General features: G+C 49.4%; 1 protein-coding gene across 1 annotated transcript in view; it reads right to left on the bottom strand.

The window, feature by feature from the left end:
- Positions 1–6,735: 6,735 nt before the first annotated feature.
- Positions 6,736–19,058, bottom strand: part of AHCY (adenosylhomocysteinase) — a 15,847-nt gene continuing 3,524 nt past the window's right edge. The window contains exons 2-10 of the mRNA XM_010854872.1: positions 16,858–17,048; positions 15,664–15,739; positions 13,842–13,991; positions 12,920–13,032; positions 12,262–12,469; positions 12,083–12,170; positions 11,860–11,977; positions 10,616–10,810; positions 6,736–7,608 (exon numbers count right to left, since the gene is read on the bottom strand). Coding sequence (XP_010853174.1) covers positions 7,477–7,608; positions 10,616–10,810; positions 11,860–11,977; positions 12,083–12,170; positions 12,262–12,469; positions 12,920–13,032; positions 13,842–13,991; positions 15,664–15,739; positions 16,858–17,048 — 1,271 coding nt within the window. The 3' untranslated portion in view covers positions 6,736–7,476. The remainder of the gene's footprint in view (positions 7,609–10,615; positions 10,811–11,859; positions 11,978–12,082; positions 12,171–12,261; positions 12,470–12,919; positions 13,033–13,841; positions 13,992–15,663; positions 15,740–16,857; positions 17,049–19,058) is intronic.

The following is a 19,058-nucleotide window of genomic DNA, read 5'->3' on the forward strand; positions in this document are numbered from 1 at the left end:
TGCCTTATGATCCAGCAATCCCACTGCTGGGCATACACACAGAGGAAACCAGAAGGGAAAGAGACACATGTACCCCAATGTTCATCGCAGCACTGTTTATAATAGCCAGGACATGGAAGCAACCTAGATGCCCATCAGCAGATGAATGGATAAGAAAGCTGTGGTACATATACACAATGGAGTATTACTCAGCCATTAAAAAGAATACATTTGAATCAGTTCTAATGAGGTGGATGAAACGGGAACCTATTATAAATGGATAAGAAAGCTGTGGTACATATACACAATGGAGTATTACTCAGCCATTAAAGAGAATACATTTGAATCAGTTCTAATGAGATGGATGAAACTGGAACCTATTATACAGAGTGAAGTAAGCCAGAAAGAAAAACACCAATACAGTATACTAATGCATATATATGGAATTTAGAAAGATGGTAACAATAACCCTGTGTACGAGACAGCAAAAGAGACACTGATGTATAGATCAGTCTTATGGACTCTGTGGGAGAGGGAGAGGGTGGGGAGATTTGGGAGAATAGCAGTGAAACATGTAAAATATCATGTATGAAACGAGTCGCCAGTCCAGGTTCGATGCACGATACTGGATGCTTGGGGCTGGTGCACTGGGACGGCCCAGAGGGAGGGTATGGGGAGGGAGGAGGGAGGAGGGTTCAGGATGGGAAACACAGGTATACCTGTGGTGGATTGATTTCGATATTTGGCAAAACTAATACAATACTGTAAAGTTTAAAAATAAAATAAAATTTAAAAAAAAGAAAAAAAAAGAAATGCAAATTATAGGTCCCCATCTCCTTGAATCAGAAGCTCAAGGTGGGCCCAGCAATCTGTGCTTTATTCAGCTCTCCAGGTGATTCTGAGGTGCTGAACTACTGGATTAGTGAGGATCCATATGAGCCAGCAGTTAGTAGAAGAGCCAGCATGTTCCCCAGAGACACACTTGCTGAAGCAGGACATTCCATTGGACGCACTGTTGGGGTATGTTCCCACCTACTTCTGTGTTTTTCTCCCTTCTAATAGGGTATGTATGAGAACTGTGGGTGGGGGCAATCACACTACCAGAGTACTAAGCAGTGTGAATTTAGGTACCAATTATTTACGATAGTTGTCAGGAAAAGCCCACTGCCCAGCACCTGGGGACTTTTGGGACCACCTGGGAGGGTGTAACTCCTCCAACCAGGGAGGAAGCCCGCAGACCACAAGGAGTCTGGCTCCAAGCAGCCCAGGGTAACCTTCTTGGGTCACTCACGTTGGACAATTTTTTGTATTGCACCACACCAGATTTCCAGTAAAAATCCTGAAATCCTCCAGTTGAGTCTGGACCAACTTGAGCTATGTGCCTATCCCCGAGCCCATTCGGAGAGTGTATTGATGAGGTACTTAACTGAAGCTGACTGACAAGACCTAATTGTATAAGTGGACCTGGCTGCCTCCATCACTTCAAGCAGATCTCCTAGCTTTGTCTTCTGGGGTAGTCCTGAGCAGGTGTCGGGGACGAGAATCTGGATTCCTGAGGTTTCCTGAAACCTCAGGGTCCCAAAGTGGAGCTGACCCCTGCCTGCTACCTCTTCTAGTTCTCCTGGTGTATTGCTGATCCTACCAACTACACCAGTTCTCTTGCTATATATCACTATTGGCTGAACCCAAGGTAGGCAAAGCGCAAGCAGGGGAGCTGAAGAAAACTTAAGGAATCCTAAGAACTACAGACACGTTTATTCTCTCCTTACTGGCACAGCAGCCATAGCAGCAGACACATTGTATTCTCTCCTCTTGTGGTAGACACAGCCATAACGCAGCCATAATGTAGTCACAAGGGCTGTTCAGGTGGAGCTTGTATGTTGTTTGCAGAACAAAAGTGGCCCATGGCCAAGCAGATACATCATAACATGCATGAGCAGTGCTGTAAGTGGTCTCAGCTGTTACATAACTATGTCTTTACAAAACGTGGAGAGCAAAAGGCCCTGGGGCGAGAGAGCCTGACCACCGCCATCTTGGCTAACTTGCTTTCCCTACACGTGGCACAAGCCAACCTGCACAACCCCACCGGTTGTTTTAGTCCCTGCTACCTCAGGCCCTCCAAGCTTGTTACTTGTCCCCAGCAGTACTTGAAAAGGGATCCCTGCCCTTCTAGCCTAGCAAGGCCCTCCCACCACAACCCGCCACATGGATGTGGTTAAGGGGCTTGGTATGCAGGAAAGAGCTCTGGCACCAAGGCCTGCAGGGGAAGGCTGGATGTCACTTACGCCCTCGGGGCCTGCATTTCTCCATTTACAGATGCTGGATTGGGCTCTGTAGATGCCCTAAAGTCCTGCTGTTTTAAGATCCTATGATTTTCCTGAAGTATCTAATTCTCCAAACAGTCTAAATTTCCTGCCTTCAAAACAGCTCCTTCCTCACTCACTGGTACCTGACACAGCCCTAAAAACTTGACAGAAAACTCTTTAGGGGACATCTTGATGGTCCAGTGCTTAAAACTCCACACTCCCCATGAGGAGGTGTTTGATCCCCCGTCAGGGAACCAAGATCCCACATGCTGCCCGGCCCTGGCCAAAAAAAAAGAAACTCTGTATATACATGTTATCCTTGACCTTCAAAACAACCATGTGAGATAGTTATTTCTGTTCCTGCCCAAAGTCACGTGATAAGTTAACAGCAGACTCAGGTCTCCTCCCTTCAAAACCCTGTAAACTTGTACAAAATCCCCTAGGTCTTAATCTCCCTTCACACTTTCCTGTGGCAGGGCAGGGGTCAGACCAGATACTATAGCACCCTTGCTGCTGCTGCTAAGTCACTTCAGTCGTGTCCGACTCTGCGACCCCATAGATGGCAGCCCACTAGGCTCCCCCATCCCTGGGATTCTCCAGGCAAGAGTACTGGAGTGGTTTCCCATTTCCTTCTCCAATAGGACCCTTGACCAATTCCTTATCTCCCCAAGAAGCCTCAGGAGTGGAGATGGGGGCAGGGTGCAGTAAGACACCCATCAACTTTCATTGTGAGTATCTGGTCAGTGTCACACATGTGACAGATTAGCAGACCTGAGATCAGAAGTAGGGTTGAGACCAGATGTGAAAGGAGAGGGCTTGTTTTTTTTTTTAAAAAGGGGGTTCTGAGAACTGGCAGGACACCTCCAAAGAGGAAAGGAAAAGGCCAGGGTAACAGAAACCAGAACCCCTAGGGGACCAGATGTGGGGGACTGCATGGGATCCCAAAGGAGGGAACATCTTGAAAGGTATCAATATTTCCTGAGCCTGGGTACAGATAGGCTCTAGAGAAGGGGGCATGTCTGCACACAGGCAGGAGCTCTGTGGAGGATTTAAGGTGCTGAACCTCTCTAGCTCAGATGAACAGCAGCCTCTCTCTTTTCTACTAAGAGCTTGGATTCTGGTCCTACTGAGTACAAAAGCCAGCTCACCCTCTCAAAGCCTGTTTCCTGAACTGTAAAATGGGAATTCAAGACTCTACAAGGTTATCATGAGGAATAAATAAGTGCTTACTGAGAGGAATGGCTGGTATACAACTAGATGTAAAAGAAATGGCAGAAGGCAGTAGTGGGTCTAGGTCAGTTTTGACCACTGATGTCATGATCAGCTGAGAGGTGGTTCCTGTGTCATTTGTTGCTAATAGTTGAAGTACCAAAATTTTAAAATTATTTACAGCAGAGTCATAGCATATATTCATGTAAGCTAAGGCAACGTTTAAAAAAACTTAAACCGTTTTTAAAAACTAAGTTTAAAAAAACTAAGATCATGGCATCCAGCCCCATCACTTCATGGCAAATAAAAGGAAAAAAAACAGAAGGAAAAGAAGTGGAAACAGTGACAGACTTTATTTTCTTGGGCTCCAGTATCACTGGACAGTGATTGAAGTCATGAAATTAAAAGACGCTTGCTTCTTGGAAGGAAAGCTATCACAAACCTAGACAGCATATTAAAAAGCAGAGATAGCACTTTGCCAACAAAGGTCTGTGTAGTCAAAGCTATGATTTTTCCACTAATCATGTATGGATGTCAGAGTTGGACAATAAAGAAATCTGAATGCAAAAGAATTGATGCTTTTGAATTGTGGTGCTGGAAGACTCTTAAGAGTCCCTTGGACTGCAAGGAGATCAAACCAGTCAATTCTAAAGGAAATTGACCCTGAATATTCATTGGAAGGACTGATGCTGAAGCTGAAGCTCCAATACTTTGGCAACCTGATGCAAAGAGCCAACTCACTGGAAAAGACCCTGATGCTGGCAAAGACTGAAGGCATAAGGAAAAGAGGGAGGGCAGCAGAAGATGAGATGCTTAGATAGTATCACCGACTCAATGGACATGAATGAATGGACTCAAATGAATTTGAGCAAACTCCTGGAGATAGTGAAGGACAGGGAAGCTTGGCATGCTGCAGTCCATGGGGTCGCAGAGTCAGACGCTACTTATCAACTGAACAATGCAACGTCAACTACACATATGGAGTTTAAAAAAAAAAAGTGAGAATTAACTGGGCATGACACCTTGATGAGCATCCAAACTCAAGTAAGCATGAGCAAGGTCTATTGATCCTCTAGTTTTCAGCATGAAGTCTGTCAAACCACGGGCCACTGAATATGACTCAAGGGTTTTGCTTCACACCATATACTTTTAAAAAATTAGAGCAAACTAGGCTTTCTTTCTTGGAGAAGGCAATGGCCACCTACTCCAGTACTTTTGCCTGGAAAATCCCATGGACAGAGGAGCTGGTGGGCTGCAGTCCATGGGGTCGCAAGGGTCGGACACGACTGAGCGACTTCACTTTCACTTTTCCCTTTCATGCATTGGAGAAGGAAATGGCAACCCACTCCAGCGTTCTTGCCTGGAGAATCCCAGGGATGGAGGAGCCTGGTGGGCTGCCGTCTGTAAGGTTGCAGAGTCGGACACGACTGAACTGACTTAGCAGCAGCAGCAGGCTTTCTTTCTATCAATCAGATGCATCTGCACTCAAATAACAGAAGAGGTGGGATTACAATGCCAGATACAGCCAAGGGCATGCCAAGCATAATGGTTGGGAAATGGGTACATATGGTTGGGAAAGCTGATCTGTGAGGCAGGATTGGCCTCAATCTCCATCTCATGTTCTCCTGTGTATTCAACTCTCACCTCTGAAGGAAGAAATACTAGAGACAGCTCCAAACCCAACCACTACCTTCTGTCAAAATGTCATGCCTTGGGTGGAGCAACCTTCACTTAAACACTCCCCATTTGTCTCACCCAAGTGCCTGGCCCAGGACTCAGACCATCCCAAGGTGGAGTCCAGGTAGCACCACTTACTGTGTGATCGTGGGTCAGGCCATTTGGCCTCTTGAATTTCTCTACTAATTAATACCACTTCATAGCCAGAGGCTGAGAGTAAAAGAAAAACAAGTCACAAGTATGAATGTTCAGTCAAGTGGGGTCATTTTCAGGGATCTGTGCAGCTCAATGATTAAAACCAAAGTTTCATCCTAGTGTTCAGGGCTTCCCTGTCTCCCAGGCCACCTGTCTGGCCCTCTATCTCCCAGCTGCCCCTATTTTGCAGCCACACCCGTGCCCCTAACTTGTTCTTAAGTTGTCCTTCTGCCCAAAATGCTCTTGCTTTCAATTCCTATTACAAATCTTTAGTTCTTTCAAAATCCATTTCAAGCACCATCTTTTTTCTCCTGGCCTTCAGTGCTGCCAGGCACTGAACTCTAAAGCTGAGTAGAAGGGAAGTGCCCAAGAGCTGGCAAAGTTGTTTGCATGCCCACCTTCTCCTTCTAGCTGGAGATTCCCACATGCAGGGGTTAGGTCTCAAATATCCCAAAGGCCTTCCATGCAGTCCATGACCCTTTAATAGGCTCTAGTTACTTTTCCAGGTGGGTTCTTGTTTCTCTGACTTCTGGGACCACAATAGGGGTTCAGTAAATGACCATTTAGGTCCCACTCCCCTTCCTATGATTTGAGTCCTGATGAGGCCACTTGTAATTGTGGACTTTAGGAAAGACACGTAACCTCTGTAAGTCTTCATTCTCATCTATAAAATTAGAATAATATTACTAAGCTCTTTGTGAGGACAGTGAAAATAAACTACAAAACACCTAATGACAGGTGCTCAATAAATAACAGTCCCCGACAGAGTACTGGAGCAATCCTAAGTGGAAACGAGGAGAAAAAGAAAGTATAAATTGGAGCAGAAGAAATAAATACCGAGATTACAATAAATATAAATAGGCAAAACTCACCTATTAAATGAGTCTTAGTGCTACTGCTACTGCTAAGTCACTTCAGTCGTGTCCGACTCTGTGTGACCCCATAGACAGCAGCCCACCAAGCTCCCCTATCCCTGGGATTCTCCAGGCAAGAGTACTGGAGTGGGTTGCCATTTCCTTCTCCAATGCATGAAAGTGAAAAGTGAAAGGGAAGTCACTCAGTCGTATCCGACTCTTGGCAACCCCATGGACTGCAGCCCAACAGGCTCCTCCATCCATGGGATTTTCCAGGCAAGAGTACTGGAGTGGGGTGCCATCGCCTTCTCCAAATGAGTTTTAGGTTGGGTAAAAAAAGCAGGCTGTTTGCAAAAGACACACCCAAAGATATAAGAGTTCTCTCATTCTACCCATTCTTTCAGCCCAAGGGTTCACCCCACACTGCAACAAGCAGTCTATTACAGCACATCATACCCCTTGGCTCACACCACACATTGTTGGCAATGGATTTTCTATAAAATAAAGGCTCAAAATTATTTTAGGCACCCAAATTTTTATTAACCCACCTTCTCGCTCTCTTTTAACATTATAAACCAAATTAACCTCTTTTTGGCCCAGAGCTATGCTGGGAACCATCAATGCGCTTTTAGGTTTCTCTGGCCCCTCTTAACCGCTGGCTGTCATTCCTCTTGTCTTTTCTTGCTTAACAATATATTCCAACCCCTGTAAAATAGGGACTAAAAGTACCAACCTCATTGTTCTGAGGTTTAAGAGAATGCTAAGCACTAACCCAGGCTCTCCGGAGCATTCAAACACCCACAGTTCCCTCACACCCTTTGACAGAGATCCTTCTCATCTGTCATGGGCTGAGGAACCAATGAACCTGTAAACCAAGAACATGAGTCTAAAGACCACAGGCCAAGTGAAGGCCTGGATGGTAAAGTGCATGGGCTTTCTGACCACCACTGCCAACTTCCAGCCTAAGGAAGGACTGAGTGAGCAGTTGCTGAACCCCCGAGCTCATGGTTCCCTGTGGGTAACCCCCATGCACCTCCATTATGGCCCGGGCTAGAGGGGACACTTCTCAATTCCCCCTGTCACACTTGGAACAGCATGAGGGATGCAGCAGAGGCCAAAGACTGAGTGGCGAGCCCCAGGGAGTCAATGGGGGACATTATCAGACCAATCTTAAAGGTGGTGCCATTTGCTCTTGGGGAGGAGAGGTGGGACTCAGGCAAGGACAGCAGCTGGAAGGCAAAGGGCAGGTCCGGTTCTCAGTAGCGGTAGTGATCAGGCTTGAATGGGCCTTCACGGGACATGCCCAGGTACTGGGCCTGCTTCTCAGTCAGCTTGGTCAGCTTCACATTCAGCTTGCCCAGGTGGGCTTCAGCCACTGCTTCATCCAGCTGGGGAGAAACACAGGAAAAGCTGGAATCAGTGCCATGCTCTGGGACCTCTAACCTCCATCTTCTCGCTGCCCAAAGAGGCGGGAACGGTTCTATTGTGACATCTGTCGAGTGTTAAGCGTATTACTTCATCCTGTCCTCACAGTGGATGTGTGTGGGTTTGGGCTGCTCAGCTCTTCTTCAAGGGGGAATCAAACTACACCTTCCCCTCCAGGCAGCCCTGGTGGGACCATCAATTACATCTCCTCCTTCACCCTCCATCAACCTAAGCAGCTAACCAAAATGCTTCCTGGAATTTATCAATTAACAGGACATACTTTCATGACAGGGGCTCTCAGGATTCCTAAACAGGGAGGCCATCGGTCTCCAATAGCAAGTCTATTTGACAAATGAAGTGAATGCAGGGAGAACAAATGGGCCAAGAAACAGAGAAAGCAGAGCTCCGATGCCAATGAATCCCCGCATCCAATGTCTGAATCTGACACTCTGCCATTATAGAACCAACAGCATCCCTTTTAGGATTACACTGGTTGTGGTTGTTTTAATGTACTTCCTGAGCAGTGGTGACCACAGCCGTCTTCCAAATATATCCTTAAAAATATGTCTATAAATTCATAAAACACCTTCCTCCTTCAAGAGGTGGAGCCTACGTCCTCACCCCTCAAGTGGCTCATTTCTAATGAACAGAATGAAGCAGAAATGATGATGCGTGACTTGAAAACTGGGAGCTAAAAGGTACTTCAGCTTCCTCCTTTGCGCTGTCCCCAGATTTGGGAGAAGCCAGCTGCCATCTCACGAGGAAACTTAAGCAGCTCTATGGAGACACTCATGTGGCAAGGAACCTCCCACCCACGTAATGTGAAGTGGCTCTTCCAGCTCCAGTCAAGCCGTCAGATGACTGCAGCCCTGCCTAGGTGACTTCTTGACTCAAGTCCCATCCCACCATCCCATAATGGCACAACCCAGATCCCGGTGGCTTCCCTGGTAGCTCAGCTAGTAAAGAATCCACCTGCAATGTGGGAGACCCAGGTTTGATCCCTGGGTTGGGAAGTTTCCCTGGAGAAGGGAATGGCTACCCTCCAGTATTCTGGCCTGGAGAATTCCGTGGACTATAGAGTCCGTGGTGTCGCCAAGAGTCAGACACGACTGAGCGACTTTCACTTCACAGCCCAGACAGCTTTATGTTCCCAAGTGGTTTCACATTCACTGTTTCATTAGAGGCAAACATCCCTAAGGAGGAGGCCAGGGTTTATTTTTCTATTTAACAAATGAAGAAACTGGGGAGAGGCAGGCAAAGGCAGGAGCAGCGTCTAGCCCTAAGGCCACAGCCGTTCTAGAAGCAGAATGAAGGTCTCCAATGACCCGAGGACACAATGAATCCTCCCTTCGCTTGGCCTGGCCTGCACCCCACACTGGAGGGCACCCTACACCTGGAGGGCAGCGTGTCGTAATGGTTAACAACCCGGACAGACAAGGCTGATCTACTCTTGGCCAGTATTTTACAGCTGTGGGGGCAAGTCACTCTCTGAACCTTAAGTTCCCTCATCTGTAGGCCGGATCTCTCATAGTTCTTACAAAGATCAGTGATATTCAAGAGGGCATGGTGCAGGCACCTTAATAAATGGGGGTGCTGCTCATGCTGTCATTATGGTTAACCAAGATACATAATCCCTTCCCCACACACTGCACGTGAGTGTGAAGCATGTCCCCAACCCATACCATGGCAGCGATGGAGAAAGGAGAGAAGGATGGGGCCAGGTGCTGGGGTAGGAGGTGAGCTCTTTACCTTTTCACTTCCAACCCTGCTTTCATCTCAGAGGCCTGCGCCTTTTCTCACTACAGCCCTGTTTCCTCCAATTAAGATAAGGGTTCAAATGAGGCTTTTTAAACCCTCCAACAAGCATGGGGACCTGGCAGGCTGCACAGGACAGGACAGCCCCTTGAGGCCCTCACAGGTGAAACATCTGGTCAGACAAGACAGTACCTGAGGAAGCCTAAGGGGAGAGGAGTTGGCTGGCTCGGGGGACAGACACCCCGGCCTCTTCCTACTTCTCATTAGTTGGCAGAACCAGCTTCTCAAAGGGTGGGAGGAGACATATGAAGTCTCCATTACAGCCTCACCAGTAGTCAAAGGTTGGAAGCAAGAAGTACTCTTACCACTTAGCTGAGAGGGACACTTGAGGCCCAATCAGGATAAGTAGCAAAACCAAATTTGCCCATGATGCTAAAGAGTCAGCACTAAGATGCAGCATTCTGACCCCTGAGGGAGGGCAGCGCTTGGGGTGTTAGGACGAGCACTGCATTGGATGTCAGATGACCTCATTGTCATGGTTACCCTGACCTCACGCTCGCAGAATGTCAGGGGCCATGCTCAGCGTGTTAGCAGCATCACCCCCTTCCAAGGCCACAATTGTGCAGCCTCTAGGCTGCATTTGGCTTACAAACAAGTCCAAGTTAACCCACCCAGCTATATTTAAAATTGAATATTTCACACAAAAATATTGATATCTGGCTTCCTCTGAAATGTCAGGAGCCTTGACCCAAAGGGCCCAGGTTGATAACAGGCAGCCAGCCCCTTCCACTGGGGCACATGTTCTTTGCTCAGTCCCCTCCAGCCCATTTATCCTTAGTGGACATGTGTGTTTGTGACCTGTGACCTAAGGAAGTCCTCACAATCCTTACAGAGGTACTATTACCTTCACGTTACAGAGAAGGAAATAGAGGCTCAGAAGTTAAGTAACCTGGTTACACAGGCTGATATTCAAACCTGGATGTGTCTCTCTCCAAAGCCCATGCTCTTCTCACCACCCAGCCCAGCTACTCAAGTTATTCCCTGCGTTGAGCCTCACTTTCCTCCTCTGTTAAATGGAGAGAATGACTTCTGCCCTGAGGGGGACGCTGTTAAGATCCTCAAGAGTGGAGGCAAGCACCGTATGAACTCAGGCAAGCCCTGCTTGGGGAGCCCGGGTCACGTGACCGTTGGCCAGGGGTGCAGGTAGGAACCCACCTTCTTGGGCAGGAAGTGGACTCCGACGGGGTACTTGTCTGGGTGGGTCCAGAGCTCGATCTGCGCCAGGACCTGGTTGGTGAAGGAGTTGCTCATCACAAAGCTAGGGTGGCCCATGGCACAGCCCAGGTTGACCAGCCGGCCCTCGGCCAGCAGGATGATGCGGCGTCCATTCTTCAACAAGTAGCGGTCCACCTGCAAGCGGGCAGAGCAGCAGTAAGGACTGGCAGGCGCTGCTCCCAGTGTCCACCCCATCCTCATCCCATCCTCCTGCCCAGCAGGCCTCCCTGTCTCCAGCAGTGCCCACAAAGGGCCTAGACTGCCCTAGAACAACCTCCAGCATAGGGACTGGGACACACAATGAATTATAAAAGCGACTATTTATTAAACAACTCTGAGCTGCAGACCTCATACATCTACTGTGAGAATTTAAAGAGCTCACATGTGCAAGCACTTAGTTTAAGTACTGCCTATTAGCTAATGGTACTGTTAATATTATCACTGGCACAGGCCCTGGGCTAAGAACACACATGTAACTGTGTGTGTGTATACGATATATAAAAATTACATTTAATTCTACTAACAATCGTTTAAATTAGGTATTATCCCCATTTCACAGATAAAGAAACTGAGGTTTAAAGGGTTAAGTTCCTTGTCCAGAGCCAGACATTACAAAGTGGCTGTAATTTGAGCCTGGACAGTCTGAGGACAGATCCCAGGTTCTCAATCAGCATGCTTAGTAAAAAGCTAAAAGTAGAATTTCCCTAGTGGTCCAGTAGGTAAGAATCTGCCTGTCAATGCAGGGTACCCGGGTTTGATCCCTGGTCCAGGAAGATCCCACATGCCTCAGAGCAACTAAGCCTGTGTGCCACAACTACTGAGCCTGCGCTCGAGAGGCAGTGTTCCGCAGGAGAAGCCGCCACAATGAGAAGCCTGTGTACTGCTGCATGCTGCTACCTGCAGAAGCGAAGACCCAGAGTAGCCAAAAATAAAATCCATCAGTAAGACAGATGCGGTGGTACTCAACCTCAGCTGCACCTCAGAATCCTCCAGGGAGCTTTAAAAAAGGAGGACCCTTGGCCTCCCTCCAAGATTCCAGTTTAGCAGCCTGAAACCTCTTCCTCCCATCCCACTGCCCAGGTCACCAGAGCCTCGTCATCTGTCCTCCTTGGCGGCCACCCCACAGGCACACCCCCCTAGGCGCTCCATCTGCCGAGCCTGCTGGCAGGGCTGGGGCTCCTCACCTGGGGCTTGATGTTCACCTTCTCCACAGCGTTCTCGTTCAGCCACTTGACATCGATCTCCACGTCAAAGTGCCCAATGTTACACACAATGGCATCATCCTTCATCTGTTCAAAGTGCCTGTGGGGGAGCCTCAGTCCGTGAGAGAGGGTCAGCGACCAAGGGCAGCCCCATGCCTGCCCCCTCCTTCACTCCCTAGGACCCCCACACCACACCGGCACCTACTGGCCAAGAATGATGTCAATACAGCCCGTGGTGGTGACAAAGATGTTGCCCTCTTGACAGGCCTCATCCATGGTGGTCACCTCGTAGCCTGTGTAGAGACAGCCCCCATGGGTCAGCCAGCGTGGCCATGCCCCTCCTCTGGCCCCAGCGGCTGACGGCCAACCCCCGCTCTATCATACCCTCCATGGCAGCTTGAAGTGCGTTGATGGGGTCAATCTCCGTGATGATGACGCGGGCCCCAAATCCCCTCAGGGCCTGGGCACAGCCCTTGCCCACGTCGCCATAGCCTGCAACCACCGCCACCTTGCCCGCAATCATGACATCTGTGGCCCGCTTGATGCCATCTATGAGGGACTCCCGGCAGCCATAGAGGTTGTCAAACTTGCTCTGAGAGGAGAGGGGGTAAGGCAGGGATGGGGGCAGGCAAAGCCCTGGGGCCTCAGACCCACTCTCAACATCTCAGCCTGCTGGGCCTTGGGCTGATCACCTCCTGGGACTTCTCCCCACCAGCTAGTGTGTTCACATGCCCCTTGCCCCTGCTCAGCCCCATGACTTTCTCCCCAGTCTTTCTCAGCCAGTCCAGAAGGCTTCCTGAGGATCAACTATGAGACCACCCAAAGAATCTGCTTCACTTCAAACCTCCCAATGCCTAGCTCTGAGGATCACTGCGTAATCCTTTGTCTCTTTAATACACTCATCACTCTGTCTACAACCCCTTCCCCCACCAAGTGAGGGCTAAATTCCTCACGGCAGCCTCCCTGGGGGCCTTCTTCAGGGCCTACTCCTGAGCTGCTCTGGAAACCAACAGCAGAAGCCATTGCTGCTCCCCAGGCTCACCTTGGTGACAGAGTCGTTGACATTGATGGCTGGCACCTTCAGGATCCCTTTGGCCATCATCTTGTACAGGTTGTGGACCCCCGTTGTGGTCTCTTCAGAGATGCCTCGGATGCCTGAACAAGAGGGGAGGGGACAGATTTCAGGCCAGGAAGGAGTGGCCTCTGGGATGGGACTCTAAGAGCCTAAGAGAGCCCACAACTGAACTCACCTGAATGCCTCACCTTTGCCTTCTAAAGATGCTCCTCTTTCTGGGTTCCCGTCTCTGGAACCTGTACCACAGTCCACCTAATCACCCGGGCCAGCACGAGGGAGGAGTCACCACCTTCACTAGGCCTCATGGTTCTACCTCCCAACAACTCACAGACTCTTCATCCCCACTGCCCACATCCCTGCCACAACGCGTCCTCTACATAGCAGCCACACTTAACATGTATATTTTCAGAGACGTCTTTCAGTACCATCCAATTACTTCCCTTTGCTCTCAGCATCAAGCCCAGCTCTCTCGCTGAGTTTATTATAAAGTCTTTACACATCTGATCTTCACTAAGGCTCCAGTGAAGGAAGTTCCCATGCTGGCTAACTTTCTGTTTCCTGAAAGGTCATCCTTTCCTACCTCAGGGCCTTGGCACTCACTATAACATTCCCTACTTCCCTCCCCACCCTGCTTTTAACAAAGCTTCCCAGCTGTTCTCAGCCCTAGCCTTATGCTCACCCTTGGGCCATCATCTCAGCCAGCCTTCCCCCAGCTGCCCCAGCCCAGAAGATGGGCCCCAGCACGCTTACAGGAGCCTGCGGATATCCCATCTTCCACAAAATCTGCTGCTTGAGGCACCAGGAGTCCTGCCAGGCCTGCCGCTCTCATGTGGACAAGCAAGAGCCATTTAAACCACCAGCACCCAGCCCACCGACCTGCCCTACTCACCTGACAGGAGCTGCGGGTACTTGGTGTGGATGAGGTTGGTGAGGTCACCACCGTCGTCCAGAATCATGTTGAGGGGCCCGTCCTTGAAGTACAGCGTCTGTTCAATGCACCACAGGTACTCCTCATCCGTTTCACCCTTCCAGGCGTACACTGGAGAGTGAGTGGCATGTCAGGGCTGGCCCTCCACAATGGCACCTGCTCCAGGGACCCACCTAGGTAGACTCAAGACTATCTTCTTCCTAATTTCCATCCCCAACCACCTCCAGCCTCTCTGAGGACTCAGCAGTGCTAAGGACACAACTTGGAGCCAGAGGTATCAGAGTGTGAATCCTGGTTCTGCACTGACCAGCTGTGTGACTTTCGGCAAATCACTTCACCTCTGAGTCTCACTTTCATTGTCGATGGTAGTATAGATTAAGTGAGACGGGAGCCAAACACAGACCCCCTATATATAAGTATCTGGAAAGAATTCTTTCCTTTCTCACTCTTTCTTTTCCTACCCTCGTCTGTCTGGGCCCCCAGCTCACAGTGACCAGGGTTCCTACCCACTGTGCCTCCTGCTGGGAGGGAGGTGTGACGGGAGGAGGGACACATTAGGTGGACTCAAGAGACAAGCTCCAGGGTCCATTCTGCACTGAAAGGACCTGATGGGCCCACAGTCTCTGTAATACGTTATCCTAGGCGACGTCTGGCCAGCATCTACTAACAGCAGCTACCGTGTATGGAGCACTTTCTCTGTGTCAGGCAATACTCTAACTGCTTCTTGCCCCCATCTCATCTGTCCTCACAGAAACCCTGTGAGGCTGGCATTACCATCATCATCGCCTACAGATGCCCACAGAAGCGGCTGAGATGTGCCCAGGTCACTCGTCATGACACTCTGCTGTTGCTGTTTTTGGCCGCACAGCATGTGGGATCCTAGTTCCCCAACCAGGGATCAAATCCATGCCCCCTGCACCAGAAGCCCCGAGTCTTAACCACTGGGCCACCAGAGAAGTCCCAGCATGGCACTGCTGAGCGAGCAACAGAGTCCCGTGCTCCTGACTGCCAGCTCAGGCTCCTCCCATCATGTGGTACAACTGCGACACAGGTGTGGGGCTCCCAGGAACCTCCTGTGAGCAAAGGACACCTGCCAAGCAAGGCCAGCTTCCCCTCCCTCAAACTGGGGCAGATAATGGTCTTGAAAACAAGGCCTTTCCAGAAAGCGGCCATGGAGTCCAAACTAGGCTGAGGAGCTGGGGACACGCCGACCCTTGGTCAGTCGATGGAGAGGTCTTCCCCAACTCTTTACCTTCCCCCCGCAGCTGGTTAGAAGGAACTGTGAATGAATGTCCTATTTTATCATCGTCAGACCGAACCACTTCCCTCCCCAAGCCCAAGCAGGCTTGTTTCTGTTTCTCCAGCAGCCTGTGAGAAAGTCCTTCCTCTTTGGTTGTGGTCCTTCCCCAGTACCTAGACCATCAGATACTATGCAGTGGATCTCTGGGACTCTTTTTCTGTCCAGTACCCCTCCCTGATTCTTTTTAAGGAACTTTTTTTTTTAAGGAACTTTTTAAGGAACATCCTCTTTTTAAGGAACTTCCCCCTCTTCAACACCATGTGATTCCCAATCACTGACTTGAATAGGGCAAGTAAGTGCCTTCAGTAGGATCTGAGATGACAGCTGGACAAAACGGCTCTTTCCGATGGGTCTCTAGGCAAGGATTCTGTGGCCATGACTCTTCCCTACTGTAGGGAGGTCTGCAGCAGTAAAGTGAAGTGATGCAAACAGAGAAAATCAGAGCCCCTTCCTGTATTCCTGTATCCCCCAGCAAGGACTCACCTGGAATGCCAGCCTTGGCAATGGCAGCTGCTGCATGGTCCTGGGTGGAGAAGATATTGCAGCTGGACCACCGCACCTGAAAGAGCCAGCAAGACAGGGCTGGTCACAGCCAGGTCAGAAGACCAGGGTCACTAGACAGGGGTAAGAAAAGGCCCTGAATCTAGGGATGAGAGGCCTGGGATCTACACCCAACTGGTTCTGCAACCATAGGCTGGGGACCCTGGTGAGTGGATGGGAGCCAGAGCAGTGACAAGGCCTAACTTATGTGAAAACAAGGCTCTGCCATATGGAGGGGGAAGGGCTCCACAAGGAAGCAAGGAGACAAGTGAAGAAGCTGTTGTTAGCGTTAAAACAAGATATGCAAGTATAGCATTGGAGGGGATAAATATTATTCTGAAGGATTTGTTGGGAGGGTTAGTTTGTTGGAGTAAGAGACAAAAAGAAGAGTCAGGGATGACCCCAGATTCTTGAACAGAGAGAACCTGTAAGGCAGAAGCCTGTAATTGCTTACATGGGGAAGACACCAAGAAGTGTAGGAAATCATGAGTTTGTTTAGACATGTTGAGGTTGCAATGTCAATCAATCAGATCTCCAAGTGGAGATGGTACATCAGTTGCTGGATATGATGTACTATATCACATAAATATTATGTTATGACATAACCACATAAACAATATTTAAAACCATAAAATCAGACCACTGAAGAGAGGGAGTGTAGAAAAGAAAGAGGTAGGCCAAGGACTGACACTGTTGGACTCACTAGTTGTTTCTGGCTGCCCCGCACCACCACCAACCCCGCCCCCCGTAAAACATCGTCGGAGAACTTGGAAGAGCTGCAATCATTGGTACACATGACCCAGGCTGAACCAATCAGAGAGCACCATCTTTCCAGCAGCCATGATTGGCCAAGGGCAGGCACGTGACCCCACGAGGGCCTATAGGAGCCAGACCCTTAGATGATTCGGTAGGGCTCTGGGCTTGAGTCTTTCCTGCTAGAACTTCCCCAGTCAGGAGAATGTGAATTGAGGGTGACCAGACGCCATTTCCCAGTAAGAGCAAATCAGCAGAACAGTCACCACAAATGGTAGTGAGGGGCGCCCGTGACAAGGCTGGAGCTGGAACCCCTGCTGGGCCTGAGGGGACACAAGACTATAGAGTTCCCGGCTCCGCAAGAACTGCTGCTTCAGGCCTCACCTCAGCACCCAGGGCAACGAGGGTCTCAATGAGGACGGCGGTCTCCACGGTCATGTGCAGGCAGCCGGCAATGCGGGCGCCCTTCAGAGGCTTGGAGGCCGAGTACATTTCTCGCATGTGCATCAGGCCCGGCATCTCATTCTCTGCCAGGTCCAGGGCCTTGCGTCCCCAAGCGGCCAGGCTGATGTCAGCTGCAGGGGCAGGATGGACGGAAGTTCATGAGCTACCTCATCCCATCAACCATGAAGCAAGCACCCACCACTCCGCACTCATCCCCTGTGGACTCGAAACACTAGGCTGGCTGCAATCTCACTGATTCAAGGATTTCCTGGAGCAGGGCAGTCAAAAGGTCCCTGCCTAATCGCAGCCTACGCATAGCCTTGTGGGAGAACATTTAATTAAAGAATCCCATAGGAACATAAGGACTTCTCTGGTGACTCAGATGGTAAAGAATCTGCCTGCAATGCAGGAGACCCAGGTTCAATCCCTGTGTTGGGAAGATCCTCTGGAGAAGGGAATGGCAATCCACTCCAGTATTCTTGCCTGGAGAATCCCATGGATAGAGGAGCCTGGCTGGCTACAGTCCATGGTGTGGCAAAGAGTCGGACACAACTGAGTGACTAAGACAAACACACAGAGGAATATGATTACAACACAGGTAAATGCTCCCTTGAAAAGTAAATAGCTGTCAGCCTGTACATGCCTCTTACTACCCTTTCTGTTTGCCACCTAAAATTCCCTAAAGATTTTAGCTCCTGGTTCTCCATCTTCCTAATCACCACTCTTGGTGACTTCAACATTCCTAAGTGATACAACCTAACACCGTGGACTCAGCACCATTCTTTGATCTCCTTGTAGATAAGTATTTCTCCACCCCTGTCATTTCTTCCCACCTGGAGGGAACTCATCTGTGTCACTAACAGCTCTTGGCCTCTCTCTGCCCCAGGGGAGGTGAAGCAACCTGTTTAATTAGTAAACTTAGAAGGAAAAAAATGGGGCATGCACAGTTCAGGTCTCCCCTCTTTTGCAAGCAAGCAACAACCAACCTGCCTGCGGGGAGCGCATTCTTCCAGAGAGATCTACCCAAACCCACCTTGCCTGTAACTGGTGGGTTAACTGCTCAATTTGGGCGTTTGGTTAGCATGATCATTGGACTTTGACACTAGTCTACATCTTCGGGCTTCAAGGGATGCTATTAGTTATCCCTTGATACCTACAGGGGATTGGTTCTGGGAACTTCTATGGATGCCAAAATTCTCAGATGCTCAATTGCCTTATATAAAATGGCATGGAGGTTTAGTCACTAAGTCGTGTCCAACTCTTGCTACCCCATGGACTGTAGCCCACTAGGCTCCTCTGTCCATGGGATTTCCCAGGCAAGAATACTAGAGTAAGTTGCCACTGCCTTCTCCAGAGGATCTTCCCATCCCAGGGGTTGAACCCACATCTCCTGCATTGGCAGGCGGATTCTTTACTGCTAAGCCACCAGGGAATCCTATATGCTCCATTAGATTACTCAGTATCCCATATCCTCTTACCTCTTTGACGACTTCACTACTCCACTGAAACTGCTCTTCTTAAGGTCTCCGTAAGGCCCCATAGCCATTGGTCAATTATCTATGTTTACGTTTCTCCCTGCAGCACCAACAGCACTAAGTAGTCTCTTTTTTCTGAATCCCTTTCTTTCTGTGGTTTCCCTTCCACTTTCCTGGTTCCTCTTCCTGTAACAGACTCTCAAAGTTTGGAGGTTCTCACGGCTCTGTCATCTCCCTCCTCTCCTACCAGATGAGCTCATCCCGCTTTATGGCTTGAAATACCTTTTCTACAGCAGTGTCTGCCACCTGTTCATCTCCAGCCCAGACTTCTCCCCTGAACCTGAGACTCATAATTCAACTGCCTACTCAGCATCTTGGTTGTCCATCTAGATAATGTGTCAAGTTTGAGCCCTCATGACTCCTTTTTCTCACCCCCAAACTTGTTACTCCCCCAGTATCCTCATTTTAGGAAATGAAACCACCATTCAACCAGCTGCTCTAGCCAAAAACTTATGGTTTCTTGATTCCTCTTTTCCCCTCTCACCCTCTTCCAACCCATCAGCACTGTTGTCTCAACATCCCAAATATGAGCAATCCAACAGCATCTCACCACCCTGGATCACTGAAGCAGCCTCCTCACTGGTCTCTCTGCTGTTCTCCCCATGT

Source organism: Bison bison, unplaced genomic scaffold, assembly GCF_000754665.1.
Source record: "Bison bison bison isolate TAMUID 2011002044 unplaced genomic scaffold, Bison_UMD1.0 scf7180017864352, whole genome shotgun sequence".
Taxonomy (NCBI): domain Eukaryota; kingdom Metazoa; phylum Chordata; class Mammalia; order Artiodactyla; family Bovidae; genus Bison; species Bison bison.